Source organism: Engraulis encrasicolus, chromosome 17, assembly GCF_034702125.1.
Source record: "Engraulis encrasicolus isolate BLACKSEA-1 chromosome 17, IST_EnEncr_1.0, whole genome shotgun sequence".
NCBI lineage: Eukaryota > Metazoa > Chordata > Actinopteri > Clupeiformes > Engraulidae > Engraulis > Engraulis encrasicolus.
Window position 1 is genome coordinate 17,221,421 of NC_085873.1, and position 13,484 is coordinate 17,234,904.

General features: G+C 47.0%; 1 protein-coding gene across 2 annotated transcripts in view; it reads right to left on the bottom strand.

Annotated features, from left to right (window-relative positions):
* reep3b (receptor accessory protein 3b) overlaps nt 1-13,484 on the bottom strand; it is a 47,846-nt gene that overhangs the window by 14,937 nt on the left and 19,425 nt on the right. For both annotated transcript variants that reach the window (XM_063221907.1, XM_063221906.1), the window contains exons 3-4: nt 3,368-3,444; nt 357-477 (exon numbers count right to left, since the gene is read on the bottom strand). In XM_063221907.1, coding sequence (XP_063077977.1) covers nt 357-477; nt 3,368-3,444 — 198 coding nt within the window. The remainder of the gene's footprint in view (nt 1-356; nt 478-3,367; nt 3,445-13,484) is intronic.

The window sequence follows — 13,484 nt, forward strand, 5'->3', positions numbered from 1 at the left end:
CTCACTAAAACATGTGATCTAGCCGTTTTAATTGGACCAAGCATGTGGAGTATCCAGCGTCTCTCTCTCCACATGCTATTTAATTAGTATATGCTTGATGGTCCGCTACATTAGAGAGGCTTGCACCAATGTTTCATCATCAAACCCATGCAAAGAACAACATATAAGATCATCTTATCGTCTGTGTATGTGTGTGTGTATGTGTGCATGTAGTGTGTCCATATAGTGTGTTGGTATGTGTTTGCTGGCTTCCACAGAAGGATAAATAACACACAATCAGAGTTCAGTCATGAATATGGGTGTGTATGCATATGTTAACTTGTGTTTCCTTGTGTGTGCGTGTGCGTTTGCGATACCCTTTCTCTGGAGGAGAGCAGCGGGTGCAGGATCTTTCTGTAGATGAGGCTGGCGCCTCTGGTGTAGGGAGACAGCAGCCAGATCACAAAGGCAATCTTCAACTCATAGTACAGAGGGAACCTAGAGAGAGAGAGAGAGAGAGAGAGAGAGAGAGAGAGAGAGAGAGAGAGAGAGAGAGAGAGAGAGAGAGAGAGAGAGAGAGAGAGAGAGAGAGAGAGAGAGAGAGAGAGAGAGAGAGAGAAAGAGTGGGGGAACAGACAGAAAGACAGAATGAGAAGGACAGAAAATGATGAGAGGGCAGCGAGAGAGGGAGGGAGGAGATGGAGATGAACAAAGAGAAGGAGAGAGAGCGGGAGAGCGAGAGAAGATAAAGGGGCGGATTGGTTTAACCCTCCTTTACAACATCACTGCCATGATCGCAGAGAGGTTTCATCATTATAACACCGCTGCATCTTCAACAGGGATTACACTCCCACAGACAAGAGAAATCCCACACATTCACATCTGATGTTTAAGACCCAAGATATGGCAAATGAGGAAGAGGAGAAGACCGAGAAACCCTAGAAAGAAAATAAGAGGGAGAGAAAGAAGAAAGGGAAGAGGAAGAGAGAAAAACAGCAGACTGGTGGCAGAAGATGGAGGAGGAAGAGGAGAGAGAGCCTAAATTGCTGCTCGTTAATCACGCGACATAATTGCACCCATTACACTGGCGTGTCAACAAATTGATTTCTGAAATTTGTGAAATTAAAAAGGCAACTTTAATTTCATTAAACCCTGATTGTTCCCCGCAACATCATTTCACCCAGCTGCTGCTGCTGCTCACCCTGCATCACACACACACACACAAAAATGCACACGTGTACACACACACAGATAATCACATGACGCAAAGAACAGAGCGAAATGCCCTCGTCTACGTGGCTTGTTTGTGATTCGTGTTGAATCAAAACAATCAGCTGGGTGACGCTCCTGTTATTTGTCAAGCGAGCCAGTCATAGAAAGAGACAGAGACAGAGACAGAGACAGAGACAGAGACAGAGACAGAGACAGAGAGAGAGACAGAGAGAGAGAGAGAGAGAGAGAGAGAGAGAGAGAGAGACAGAGACAGAGACAGAGACAGAGAGAGAGATCGAGAGCGCTAGCTGAGGAAGCAGCAGCCGCACTGACCTTCTGCATCACGACCATCTGTCACCTGCCTGGCCTCGACACATACGGAGATACCAATCACACCTCAACACAGATAAACCATCACAACACACACCCACATGCTTCTCATAAAAGTGGAGTCCAAATAAAAGCAAATCCTCCAGATGAGCTGGTTCTGTTATCTTGAATGTTTCACCTGGCCAGTAGCTCATCCCCAGCTGAGTTTAATCAAATTTCTTTTTTTGCATTGAAACTGCATCGCTGATGGCCATTTGTCAATAACCGTTTTGTCTAAAAGCACTTAGCAATGAGATACGTAGACAATACCAAAGACAAGCCTTGAATCAGCCTACATAATACATCCAGGGCTCTAAACACCCGCAACCAGCCAAATGCTGGTGAACATTCATTTTGGCTGGTAGAAAAGAAAATGTAATGGCCACTTTTAACTATTATGAGTGTGTACAATTAAGATCTACTAGCCATTTGGCTGGTGGTGAAAAAAAGTTTATATAGAGTCCTGGATACATCCATTCACAACAATAAACTGCACACAGTGTAAATGGTTGTGGGGGTCTGTCGCCTCCTAGTGGTACACCAACTCACAGTGGGGAGAGATGGAGGTTCTAGCCTTCTGAAGCACATACAAAAATCGTCTAGTGAAGTAAGATACATCAAGCCCATACTTTTCTAGGATTCAGGTGACCTCAGGTAAACAGCCCTTCAGCAGGCCTCTTTAGCAGTCTAGGTTGAGAATAAATGGCGTTCCCTTAGTGCTATAGATGGTAGCAGCGCACATTTTGTGCAAGCCACCACCAAACACCAGAGGAGAAGAAGAAGGGAATAACGCCCCCTTAGGAGCCCGAACCTGAGCATTCTCCTTTGTATTAGGGGGACAGAGTTTGACTTATCTTACTCTACTAGGCGATTTTTGCACATGTATATTCTGCTCTGATGACACAATGTCTAGCGAGCTTACCGCTCTACCTGTCCACACGTGTCTGTCTGCCTCGTGATTTCACAACCAGGTTTGGGAGCAATTTGTCTGTGTGATTCGCACCAAGCTCACTAGCTGTGCCTCCCGGTGACGTGCCATTCCTCAATGACTCATTAGCTGAACAGCCTGGGGGAAAACAGTCACCTTGAGAAGGTAGACGTTTCACTGGTTACATGCTGGTTTATATGCTGTGGCCTTCAACAGTCCAGTTCAAAAACTGGTATATCTGGCTTGACTGAACAGCACCATGTAAACTGGCCTGTTTGGTAACTCCACAACACAAGCACATAGCAGGGCCTGCGCTTAATTCCAGCAGAGCGCTCTCATCCGCGAAGTTGACACCAAATCCAGGCGGATGCTTGCAAACAACAGTTACAGTGCAACACAGGTGACCATACCATCCACTAAAGCTGACAACAAAACCAGTCTGGCATCATGCCAAGGCGAAATTATTTAGACTATTCCATTCCGTGTTGTGGTGCACGGCTTTGCATGTGAAGTCATGCTCTACAATGCTGCAGAAAAGCATTTTTGGTCACGTGATCAGGCTAGTGCAAGGCAAATTAGCTTTCCTGCCATCACAGGGATTTTCGGTTGCCCGAGTCAATTTTCTGTTGCTAAAGTTAAATGCGTAGCTGTGCCCTGAACCAAAACCATCCCTAACCCTAACCTGTCAGTAAAGCAACGTTTCTGCCACTTTACTTTTGCCAAGAACATCAAAACAACCAAGCCCAGACCATAAACAAATCTAACCCTAACGTGTCACAGGACGTAGTGGAGCACAAGTGAACATGCAAAGTCGTAGTGCAGGCGTGTTATCTGAACGCTTGGGATGAGGTCATGTTGCTACAATCCAGGAGAACGTACCAGGACACGGTGAGGTCTGCGATGGTCTCCAGTACGGTGTAGAGGGCGAAGACAATCCAGTACATCATCCAGCGCACCTGCAGACACACATGGGAGAGACAAAAAGTTATGTAGTAGTATGTTAGATGTGTGCAGATACAGAATACTGGATAGGATATCTCACATCACTTGCAAATAAACATATTATACAATAGCGTATGGCTACTAGCGTACGTCTGTCTACATTCCTATTGTATTATTGCATTTTGAATGTTGTATTGTAGTGACATTCCATGTCAATTCATCCCACCCCCACCCCCCAGGTGACTCTCTTCGATTTTCCTGATTTGTCACAGACAAACTGAAAGAATGCCAACTGAAAGAATTACAAGTTTAGTGTATGGCGACCTGTCTACATATTCTACATTCCTATTGTATTGTATATTAGTGCTGCATTGTAAATGTTGTATTATTGTATCGAGGAAACATCTAATGGAGTCAAATTCCTATGAGCTGACGTGAATGTACCTGCTGCACATGCACACAGCAGCACGCACACAGAGCATTACCAGGAGTAATCAGAGTAAGACTGACAGTAACCACGGAGGCGGGTAAGATTGAATATCAGCATCAGCGCATCACAATTTGAAACCCACACTAAACAAACATGTAACAAATACGCCACCTGAGTGACATGCTTGCCCTTACAAGATGGAGCCTGCACGCTTGAGGGCAAGGACACCGATACGCACCGCCTTTCACACCACAAAGGCCAGTGATAAAAGCCCGATTCCAGAAGCCGAGGATGAAAATCGATACAATGTCATCGCTCGAACCCACCCAAACACACAGACGACAAGAAGCTACCTACCTACACCACTATTGTGGCTTCTTTAACACCTGAAATGAACAGTGATCCCATTTGCTTAACAGGTTCCGTGTAACCCAAGTTTAGCTGGAAACAGAGGAATTGTGGGCCAACATTGTTCCTGTAGCCTTTTGTTCCATTTCCCATATGCTCCACAGTACAACCATAGCATGTGTAACTGGTTTAAACACTCACATGCGCCCTGACCATACCTGCCAACGCTTGAATGGCTACATATGGGAGGGAAACGCTAGCAGTCAAAGCTATGATGCAGACTGCCTCGGCTTGGGGCTCTCGGAATTATGAAATATAATACCAAGATGAAAGAGCAGTAAGGCAGAAGAAGTGTGTGAAATACAGGAGACAACCTTGAATAAAAAAAAATTGTCCGCTGCTTGCAAGTTGGCAGCTGTGGCAGTGACAATGTTGAGTCACCATTTCTCGAAGGGTGATGTTTCCTTCAGCCAGTACGACACGCAACTCTAAGCCAGCAACTCTCCAAATGTATGCACGTATCTTGAAAGACTGATTTTGCAAAAAAATGTTTTTTTAAAAAATGTGCTCGATAGATGGATGGATGAAGCCTCTATGGTGTGTGCGTGTGGAGTCTGTGCAAGTGAGGGCTGAGCCGAGTGGAAAAATCATTATGCATTTTCACTGCATTTCTCATGGATTGTGTGGACAGGGCCCGACATGGAGAAACATCAGGAAGACAAGCAGGCAGGCAAGCAAGCAAGCAGTGGGAAAGAATGAGTCAGGGCTACTTCTATCCCAGCACACGCACTCTCTCTCCCTCCCTCTCTCTCTCACACACGGGATAAACAGCGAAACAGGAAAGCCAGTCGACAAGTAGACAGACACTCTCTCCAATGCATATATTAATGACAAGAGGGACCTAGACCTACACACATTCAAATGAGCTCACGCAAAAAGGACAGACACATAAATCCATGGCATACAAACAAGAACACTGTGCATGCCCATGACAAACAAGAATACAGACAGGCGCACGGATACAGACACTCGAACAATGCATATATGCAAGCTATAAAAAGGTGCACACACGCACGCACGCATGCACACCACATTGTGCCAGGGAATGAATGTGCTGGGAGCAGAGATGAGATTGCTTCACTAATGTCAGACCAATCGAAGGTCTGCTCCCCTGCACCAGACATTACACATACCACACAGTGCAGAGAGACAGAGAGGAGCAGGGAGAGGAGTCGAGGTGGGAGGAGAGAGAGCGAGAGAGAGAGAGAGAGAGAGAGCGAGAGAGAGAGAGAGAGAGAGAGAGAGGTGGAGAGAGGGAGAGGCTTAGAGGTGTAGGGAGGGAGGGAGAGAGAGAGAGAGAGAGAGAGAGAGAGAGAGAGAGAGAGAGAGAGAGAGAGAGAAGGTGGGGAACAAAGAAACAGGGATAGTGAGAGAGACAGACAGACAAAGGGAGAAAGAAAGAGAGAAAATCATTATTGTCGTGACTTTAATTTCCATCCTGTCGAGCATGGTCTTGCCTTTCTCTGTCTCCCTCTCCGTCTCCCTCATTCCTCTCTTCTCCACTCTTTCGCTCTCGGTTCCCACTCTCGCTTTCTTGCTCTACCACTCACCCCATCTCTCTCTCTCTCTCTGTTAACTCACCCGCTCTTGCTCTCTTTCACCACATTGGTCTCTCTCCCTCTTCTCTCCTTCTCTATCCCTCTCTCTCTCTCCATCCCCATCACAGCCCACCCCACCCCCAGCAGCACAGGGCTGTTTAGTATTCTCAGCCACTCTTCTCCATCTCTATTCCTCCTGCCCGCCTCTCACTCGTCCGCTCACGTTCTCTCTCTCCATCCCCATCCCTCTTTCTCTCGCTGCCTCTCTCGCTGATTTCTCTCCTCATCCCCCGCTCCCTCACCTACTCCTCCTCCTCCTCCACCTTGCTACCACGGTTCCAGCCGCACTAGAGGCTTTCAAGGGCTTTCTTAGCATTTCAATTTCATCCAGGCAGAGAGAACGAGACAGAGAGAGAGACAGAGACAGAGAGAGAGAACGAGAGAGAGAGAACAAGAGAGAGAGAACGCGAGAGAAAGAACGCGAGAGAAAGAACGAGAGAGAAAGAACGAGAGAGAGAGAGAGAGAGAGAGAGAGAGAGAGAGAAGAGGAGTAAGTGAGCCAGAGAGTGAGAGCGCGAGGTAGATGGGGTCGCTTGCTCACGTGAGCCTCTCTCTTCTGCCCACTGCCCATCATGACGGCCCCCAGAGACTGGCTGGAGCTCACTGCTCTCGGCTCTTCTCCACACCCACCCCCACCCCCACACACACACATCCAGCCCAGCTACACTCACCACTACTGACTGCAGCACTGTCTAGCCTGGAGCGAGGAGAGAGAGAGAGAGAGAGAGAGAAAGAAAGAGAGAGAGAAAGAAAGAGAGAGAGAGAAAGGGAGGGAGAGAGAGAGAGAGAGAGAGAGAGAGAGAGAGAGAGAGAGAGAGAGAGAGAGAGAGAGAGAGAGAGAGAAAGAAAGAGAGAGAGAAAGAAAGAGAGAGAGAGCAAGAGAGAGGCAGGGCACGAAAGCAGAGATGAGAGGAGGGCTGGCCAGTCAGGCGCAGGCAGCAGGGTTGCCTGACAACCAGCCGTCACGTTTAATTGGTGACCTCCCCATGAACTCATTCCAAGCAGCAGCGACTGACCTCATAGCACACACACACACACACACACACATCGTCTGTGGCGTGATCGATTTATGTGCCGCATCAGCACATCCCTGATTGACAGTCGGTCAATAACAACCCTTCTGTCCCTGCACGCACGCGCCCGCACATTTGACTGCTGACCTGCTCTCACGACAGTCGTTCAAACATGCACACACGCAAACCCACCCACCAACACACACACACCCCACCATAACAATCACCGCTGCATGGTCCTCATCAAAAGTGCTATTATTTCTCTTTCTTTCGGCATGAAAAATTAAACCCATTTTGCACAACAAAGGAAGAAAAAAAAATCGATAGGAAATCCCTTTAGGGCTTCCATATTTAATAGCAGTCCGCTGTTTTTAAACCGCAACCCGCCCCTCTGGGGAACGGTGGTCTGATGGCAGCTTGGCTCACCCCACCCTGACTCTTTGGTTCAATATTTAGCCCAGTACTGCACTGCACCGCACCGGCCTGAATCTGATACAGACAAAACCAGACCAGGGGTCATAGGCTCCCTTTGCAACACAAACGATCGTTTAGAATAGAGATCAGTTGGAACAATGCAGGAAGAGGGACATTAGTGGCTTCCATCAACATGTTGTGTGTGCAGTTTTCCTGCCGATTATTCTCTTCAGGTGACATGAATGCAAAACATTGCAACAGATAAATGGAACATGTATAGCATTCATACAGCGTGGTTTAGAAGCTATTGCAAAGTATTCATCTTCACATGACCTTCAATTCTTCATTTCCTGCCAGGATGAACATCGATGTGCATTGCGGTCGTGGTCAGCCCTCCTACGCAAGCACACTACGGGAAAAGAAATGTGGCATCACTCCTTTCTGATGACAACAACTCTTTCAAAATCAGTCGAGACCTTCAGGCTTTATCTTCTGTATGAACTGCTTAATAATAACATCTTTACAACAATCATCATCATCTTGTCCCATAATTGCCCAATGCAACTGCACTGCCTAATAAAACACCCCGGCAGCACAGAGCAACAGCATTCAGCTCACACCATGGGAGAAAACTACGAGCTAGACATCGCCATCTGTGGCCAACAGCCATCGCATGGGGCTATTGAGGGCTCTTTGGCAGAGAGCCGTAGTTAGGAGCACATCGCAGAGGCCCAATTTTCTGATCTCAGCATTCCCCATTACCTCAAATATTAGATGGTAGCCACTAGCCACCCACCCACACACACCTCATATCCTGGTGCACATCACCTTAATGAGGACTGTGGAAAAAGACTCATTGCCTCTCTACAAAGTTTGGAGATGGCGAAAAGCAGGCTACCTCTCCTTTAAAGGGGTATGCCACTATTTTGGGGCTTATTACAGTTAAAATCGTTGGGCAGGGTTTATAAAGGTGGTAAAGTGTCTTATTTTTCATGTTAAGCGTTGTCTTGCTTTAAGACAAGTTAAAAGAGGGAATATGTCGCTAAGCTAGTGAAAGTCAATGTATCCGTGTAGCATTGTAGCATGCTACATGGATACATTGACTTTCACTAGCTTAGCGACATATTCCCTCTTTTAACTTGTCTTAAAGCAAGACAACGCTTAACATGAAAAATAAGACACTTTACCACCTTTATAAACCCTGCCCAACGATTTTAACTGTAATAAGCCCCAAAATAGTGGCATACCCCTTTAAGTTAGGAGACGACGGATGGCAGGCCACCTCCCCTTCCGCTTTCCTTCCGCTTCAAACACGCCTCATCATCTCCAAGCCGTACTGAAGTGACACACTGGCATGTGTTGTTGTTGCATCAGACAGAAGCTTCTTCTGTTCAAACACGTCAGACTTGTGACTTTTTAGGTTTAAGTCTGTGAAAAGTTGGCAGAGCACATATAACCTAGGGACAAGCCAAGGAGAGCTTGGTGCGATGGAGAAACAACAGCAAAAGCAACAGTACAGTGCAGCAAAATCTCTTTCCCTCTCCTCTCCCTCTCTTGCTCCCTCTCTCTCCATGTTCAGGGACATGCACAGACAGTGTCTGCACTGGAGATTTCACAATACCTCCATGAACTCCCAAGCTCCAGCTGACTCAGAGCCTCCAGGAGTTTTTAGGGGGCAGAGGTGGAACAGAGAAAAATACACAAAGCCTCAATCAGACAGTTCACTAACCCCTCAGCTCATCAAGGCCAAAAAAAAACCTCCAAGCCAACCCGCCCAATGTAGAATTCCAAGTAGATGGTTAGTGGGGTCCTGACTAACCAAAATAAGTGAAATCAGAGTGATGCGTTCCGTATTGCTTCATTCTCCCAAGTAGATGGTTCAGTGACTAACCCCAAGTAAGTGAAGTCAGACTAACGTGTCAAACTTCCTGAAGTTAAAGTCGGGAGTCCCATTGCCTCATTCTCCCATCAAAAGAAGGCTGTCTGGCTCCCCTTTTCGCATGGCTACCACTTCCTGTGAGTCAAGGTATCCAGGATGGTGACTAAATAGCCTTTCTGGAATATACCCCCCCAGGTCACGCTCAATCCTGGGAGAGGAAAGATCTGAAGGAGATAGCATAGCATGCTGAAAGACACGTGTCAGACTTCAGCAAGAAGATGAAAGAAAGAAAAAGCATGAGGTGAGGAGGGAGAAGAGCATGTAGCAGCAAAACAAAAAGTATAATTTGTCCAGAGCTATTATAGAGAGGCTTTTTTGGCCAGCAGCGAGGGAGTCAATTACTGCTCTGAATCTCCAAACACACATATGCACGCACGCACACACAGACACACACCCCTGGGCTACAGCTCCACCACTGCAGTCGTGACATGTTCAGGAGGACCGCTCCCCAGGAGGAATGCTGTAGTCCGCCAGGTCCGACATTACACTTTCTTCCACAGTGATGGCAGAGAGGAAGGCCTGCTTTCTCCCTCTCTTTCCCCTCTGCTTACCTTCGATCTCTCTTTCTCTCATTCCCTCCATCTTTCTTTCACTCTAAGACACACTCAATATGTATTTTTTCTCCATCCCCTAACACTCTCTCTAACTGTAACTCTCTCTAACTTTTTGCTCCACTCGTTATTTCTCTCTGCTCACCTCACCCTTTCATTCGGCTTCGCTGGCATCTCAACAACACTATCCCCTCTCTCCTCTCCTTCCATCATGACCCGGGCCCACTTTCCATTCCAGCTCTCTCCTCCGCAAAATATCGCCGCGAACTAAACAAACAAGCACGACCTTTATACCGGTTCTCCATTTCTCTCAGTTTTTCCCCGGCTCTCTCCCTCCTCCTCTCTCTCTGTCCCTCTCTCGTCTTCGTTCTCTCTTCCCCCTCTTTCGTTCTTGGTCAGACTTTTCTTCGGTGGGAGGATGACTGATGAGGTCTCCCTGGAGTGGTGTGTTCTCTCCCTCTCTCTTGCTCCTTTTCCTTCGCTCGCTCCTTTCCTCCCTCTCCCCCCATCCCCCTGCTCTCTCGGAGCCGACTGGCTGTTTAATGTCGGGCTGGGCCGAGAGGGGCTGCGGAGTGTACCATCTGGGAGTCATTACGAAAGAAAGCGAGGGAATGGGGAATGGGGGGTGGGAGAGAGAGAGAGAGAGAGAGAGAGAGAGAGAGAGAGAGAGAGAGAGAGAGAGAGAGAGAGAGAGAGAGAGAGAGAGAGAGAGAGAGAGAGAGAGAGAGAGAGAAAGGAATGGACTCCTTGCTGAAGTCCTTGCTCAGACTTCACGATCCATCAAGCCCGGGTTCAGACACACTCTCTCTCTGTCTCTCTTTCTCTCTCACTCTCCCCTCACAAAAGCGCTCATTTTCAGTGGTGCAGATGTAAACTCCAGTACTGGTATAAACACACGGCGTATTGTATGCAGAACAAGGAACACCCTTCAGTAGTCCTACCTCCTCCTCCACGCCACTGTCCTCTTCACATGGAGATGCAGCCGGGGGTTTTTAGGGGTCGCCTCACGGTAACTAGCTTTTACATCGCCGGCTATAAAAATAATTTATGACTTAACTACCAAGAACATACTACGGGGCTCTACATGCCGTCTCAGATGCTGTAACTGGCGAAGTATATGAGAGTTTGAGTGAGCCATGACGAGGGGGTGGATTTTCCTACCTGGCTGCTGCCAACGCGCCTTGAGGGCGGAGGCCTCACATTTTGGATTTCTTGGGCTCCAGCCGATTTCAATCTACGCCACACCGCGCCGTGCAGCCTGCACCACACCGAGACTGCCAGACACAGACTCTGACGCTGACTGATCTACCAGCCACCGCCAGAGACAGGCCAACACACAACCACCACCACAAAAGCAGCAATTATGGATGAGTGTTTGGAATCGATAATCCAGAGAAGCCATTTGTAACAAAAACAGTCGGGTTTTTTAAAGGCTCGGGCTAGTCATAATGTACATGTGAAACCATCAGAGTATATACGATATTCACATGTGGCTGAGTTTTGGAATCACGTCATGATACATTGGTGAAAATAGCACTCCCCACAATTGTTTGTTCAAGTGGTGAAAAAGCGCTGCACCCACTTGAAAATGGAGAATGATCAGCGTTCCTCCTCCACATTTCTACAAAGCAAGTGACTGCATCATCGAGCACCACATTGACCACTGACTAGTCAAAAACATTTACATTACAGTTGGATGAAGCTTTTATTCAAGAAAACATGCATTTATGAAGGCACAGCGACATGGCCTATAGTACAGACACTGGAGTGATATAGGATTAGGTGTCCTGCTCAAGGGCACATCAGCCATGGATGGAGGCGTAGGTAGGAAGGGACCACACACCTTTTTGCAATTGATCAGCTGTCAGTGAAATTAATTTCACATGTGCCTTTAGGTCTAGTTGAAGTACACTATGAGCATTGTGGCTGATGCTTAGATTCAAGTTGCTCACATTTCTTTTAATGTATGGAAATTTAATTGGAGGAGGAAGGCGTGAATAAAAGCATGTGTCACATGTTGCCAATTGTGAAAGAACCTTCTGAAAGGTCGAGCACGTGTGCAAGCGAAACCAATTAGCCGATCGAAGAAAAAGCACAAGTCAAGCAAATAAGTAAGGCAAATAAGTCTTGTGATATATAAATAAGCTTAATTATAAAACAGACGACCTACCACACGCCAGAATGAAATAGGCCTCGTCAGTAAGTTAATAGGCGAACGGGGCTTAAGTAAAAAAATATGCAATACTGCAGCCAATTAAGCACATTTTTTAAGCAGATCCATATCCCCAGAACAGGAGCTAGTTTAGAAATCTGCATATATTCGCAGTACAACTATAAAACTCCTCTCCACAACCCCGGTTGTCTGTCAGCCCGATTTCAGGAACACATCGGCCAGTTGCATCATTCCGCTTCACACATCAGAAATTGCTATTTCTTCCTTCTCAGCAGCACTCGGGCCTGGTGCCTATTCCACTGAGCTACCCCAGGAACAGGAAGGGGAAACCCTCCAGAAGGTTCCACATGCAGCAGGGCCCGACGAGGGGTTGAATTGGGACTACACAGACAGACAGACGGACGGACAGACGGGTATCCGACAGAGACGACGCGGTGTGTCTGGCATGTCGCTCATATCCTGATCCTACCCCTCGTAAACTATGTGGAAGCCCAGCGTGTAACCTGATGTAAACTCATGCTCAACCATGCTACTCAACAGGTAGAACAAGATGCTAATTTCACCAAGATCCATCATAGGAGTTTTATGTTTATGTAGCAATGACAATGGTATACGAAAAGTGTGCGAAACACTTTTGACAACATGGATGACATATTTGGAGCTGGCCATTCCTGAATAGTCATGGTAAACCTGCATGCTAGCGTCATGTCAATATCCTAATTGAAACACACACACACACACACACACACACACACACACACACACACACACACACACACACACACACACACACACACACACACACACACACACACACACACACACACACACACACACCACACACACACACACACACACACACACACACACACACACACACACACACACACACACACACACACACACACACACACACACATACACACACACACACACACACACACACACACACACACACACACACACACACACACACACACACACACACCAGAGGTAAGAACGGGTAAAAAAATCCAAGCCCGAACCGACATGGGCCCATGGGAATTGGGCCGGGCCCGGCCCGAGGCCGACTAATTATTGGATGTGTAGGCCCGAGCCCGAGGGAAGCCCGAAATTTCAAATTTTATTTATAAGGAGGGGTGATCTATGATAACAAATCAAAGCCCTTAAATTAAAGCCATTAAAGTATTTTGTTACGAAATCTAAGTTAAATAGACTGTATAAACATGCAGGCCATCTTTTATATTTCTGTGTATGCTGCACTGCAGTGCACAGAGGTTACATTAAGCGATAATCCATCATTGACGCTTTTTTTAAGAGTTGGCGGAAAATTTTAAGGGCGTCCGTCATTTTGACCGGCTGATCATTGGGCCATAAGCCACAGCAGCAGTACGACCTTAAAAATCTAGCGCGGCACTTTCACAGAGAGAGACAGCGAGACAAAGAAGAACAACGACGCGAGCAGCAGAACAGGAATGAAGGAGTTCTTGAATTGCCATTGCAAGAGTTTATTAGGCTACAGTATGTG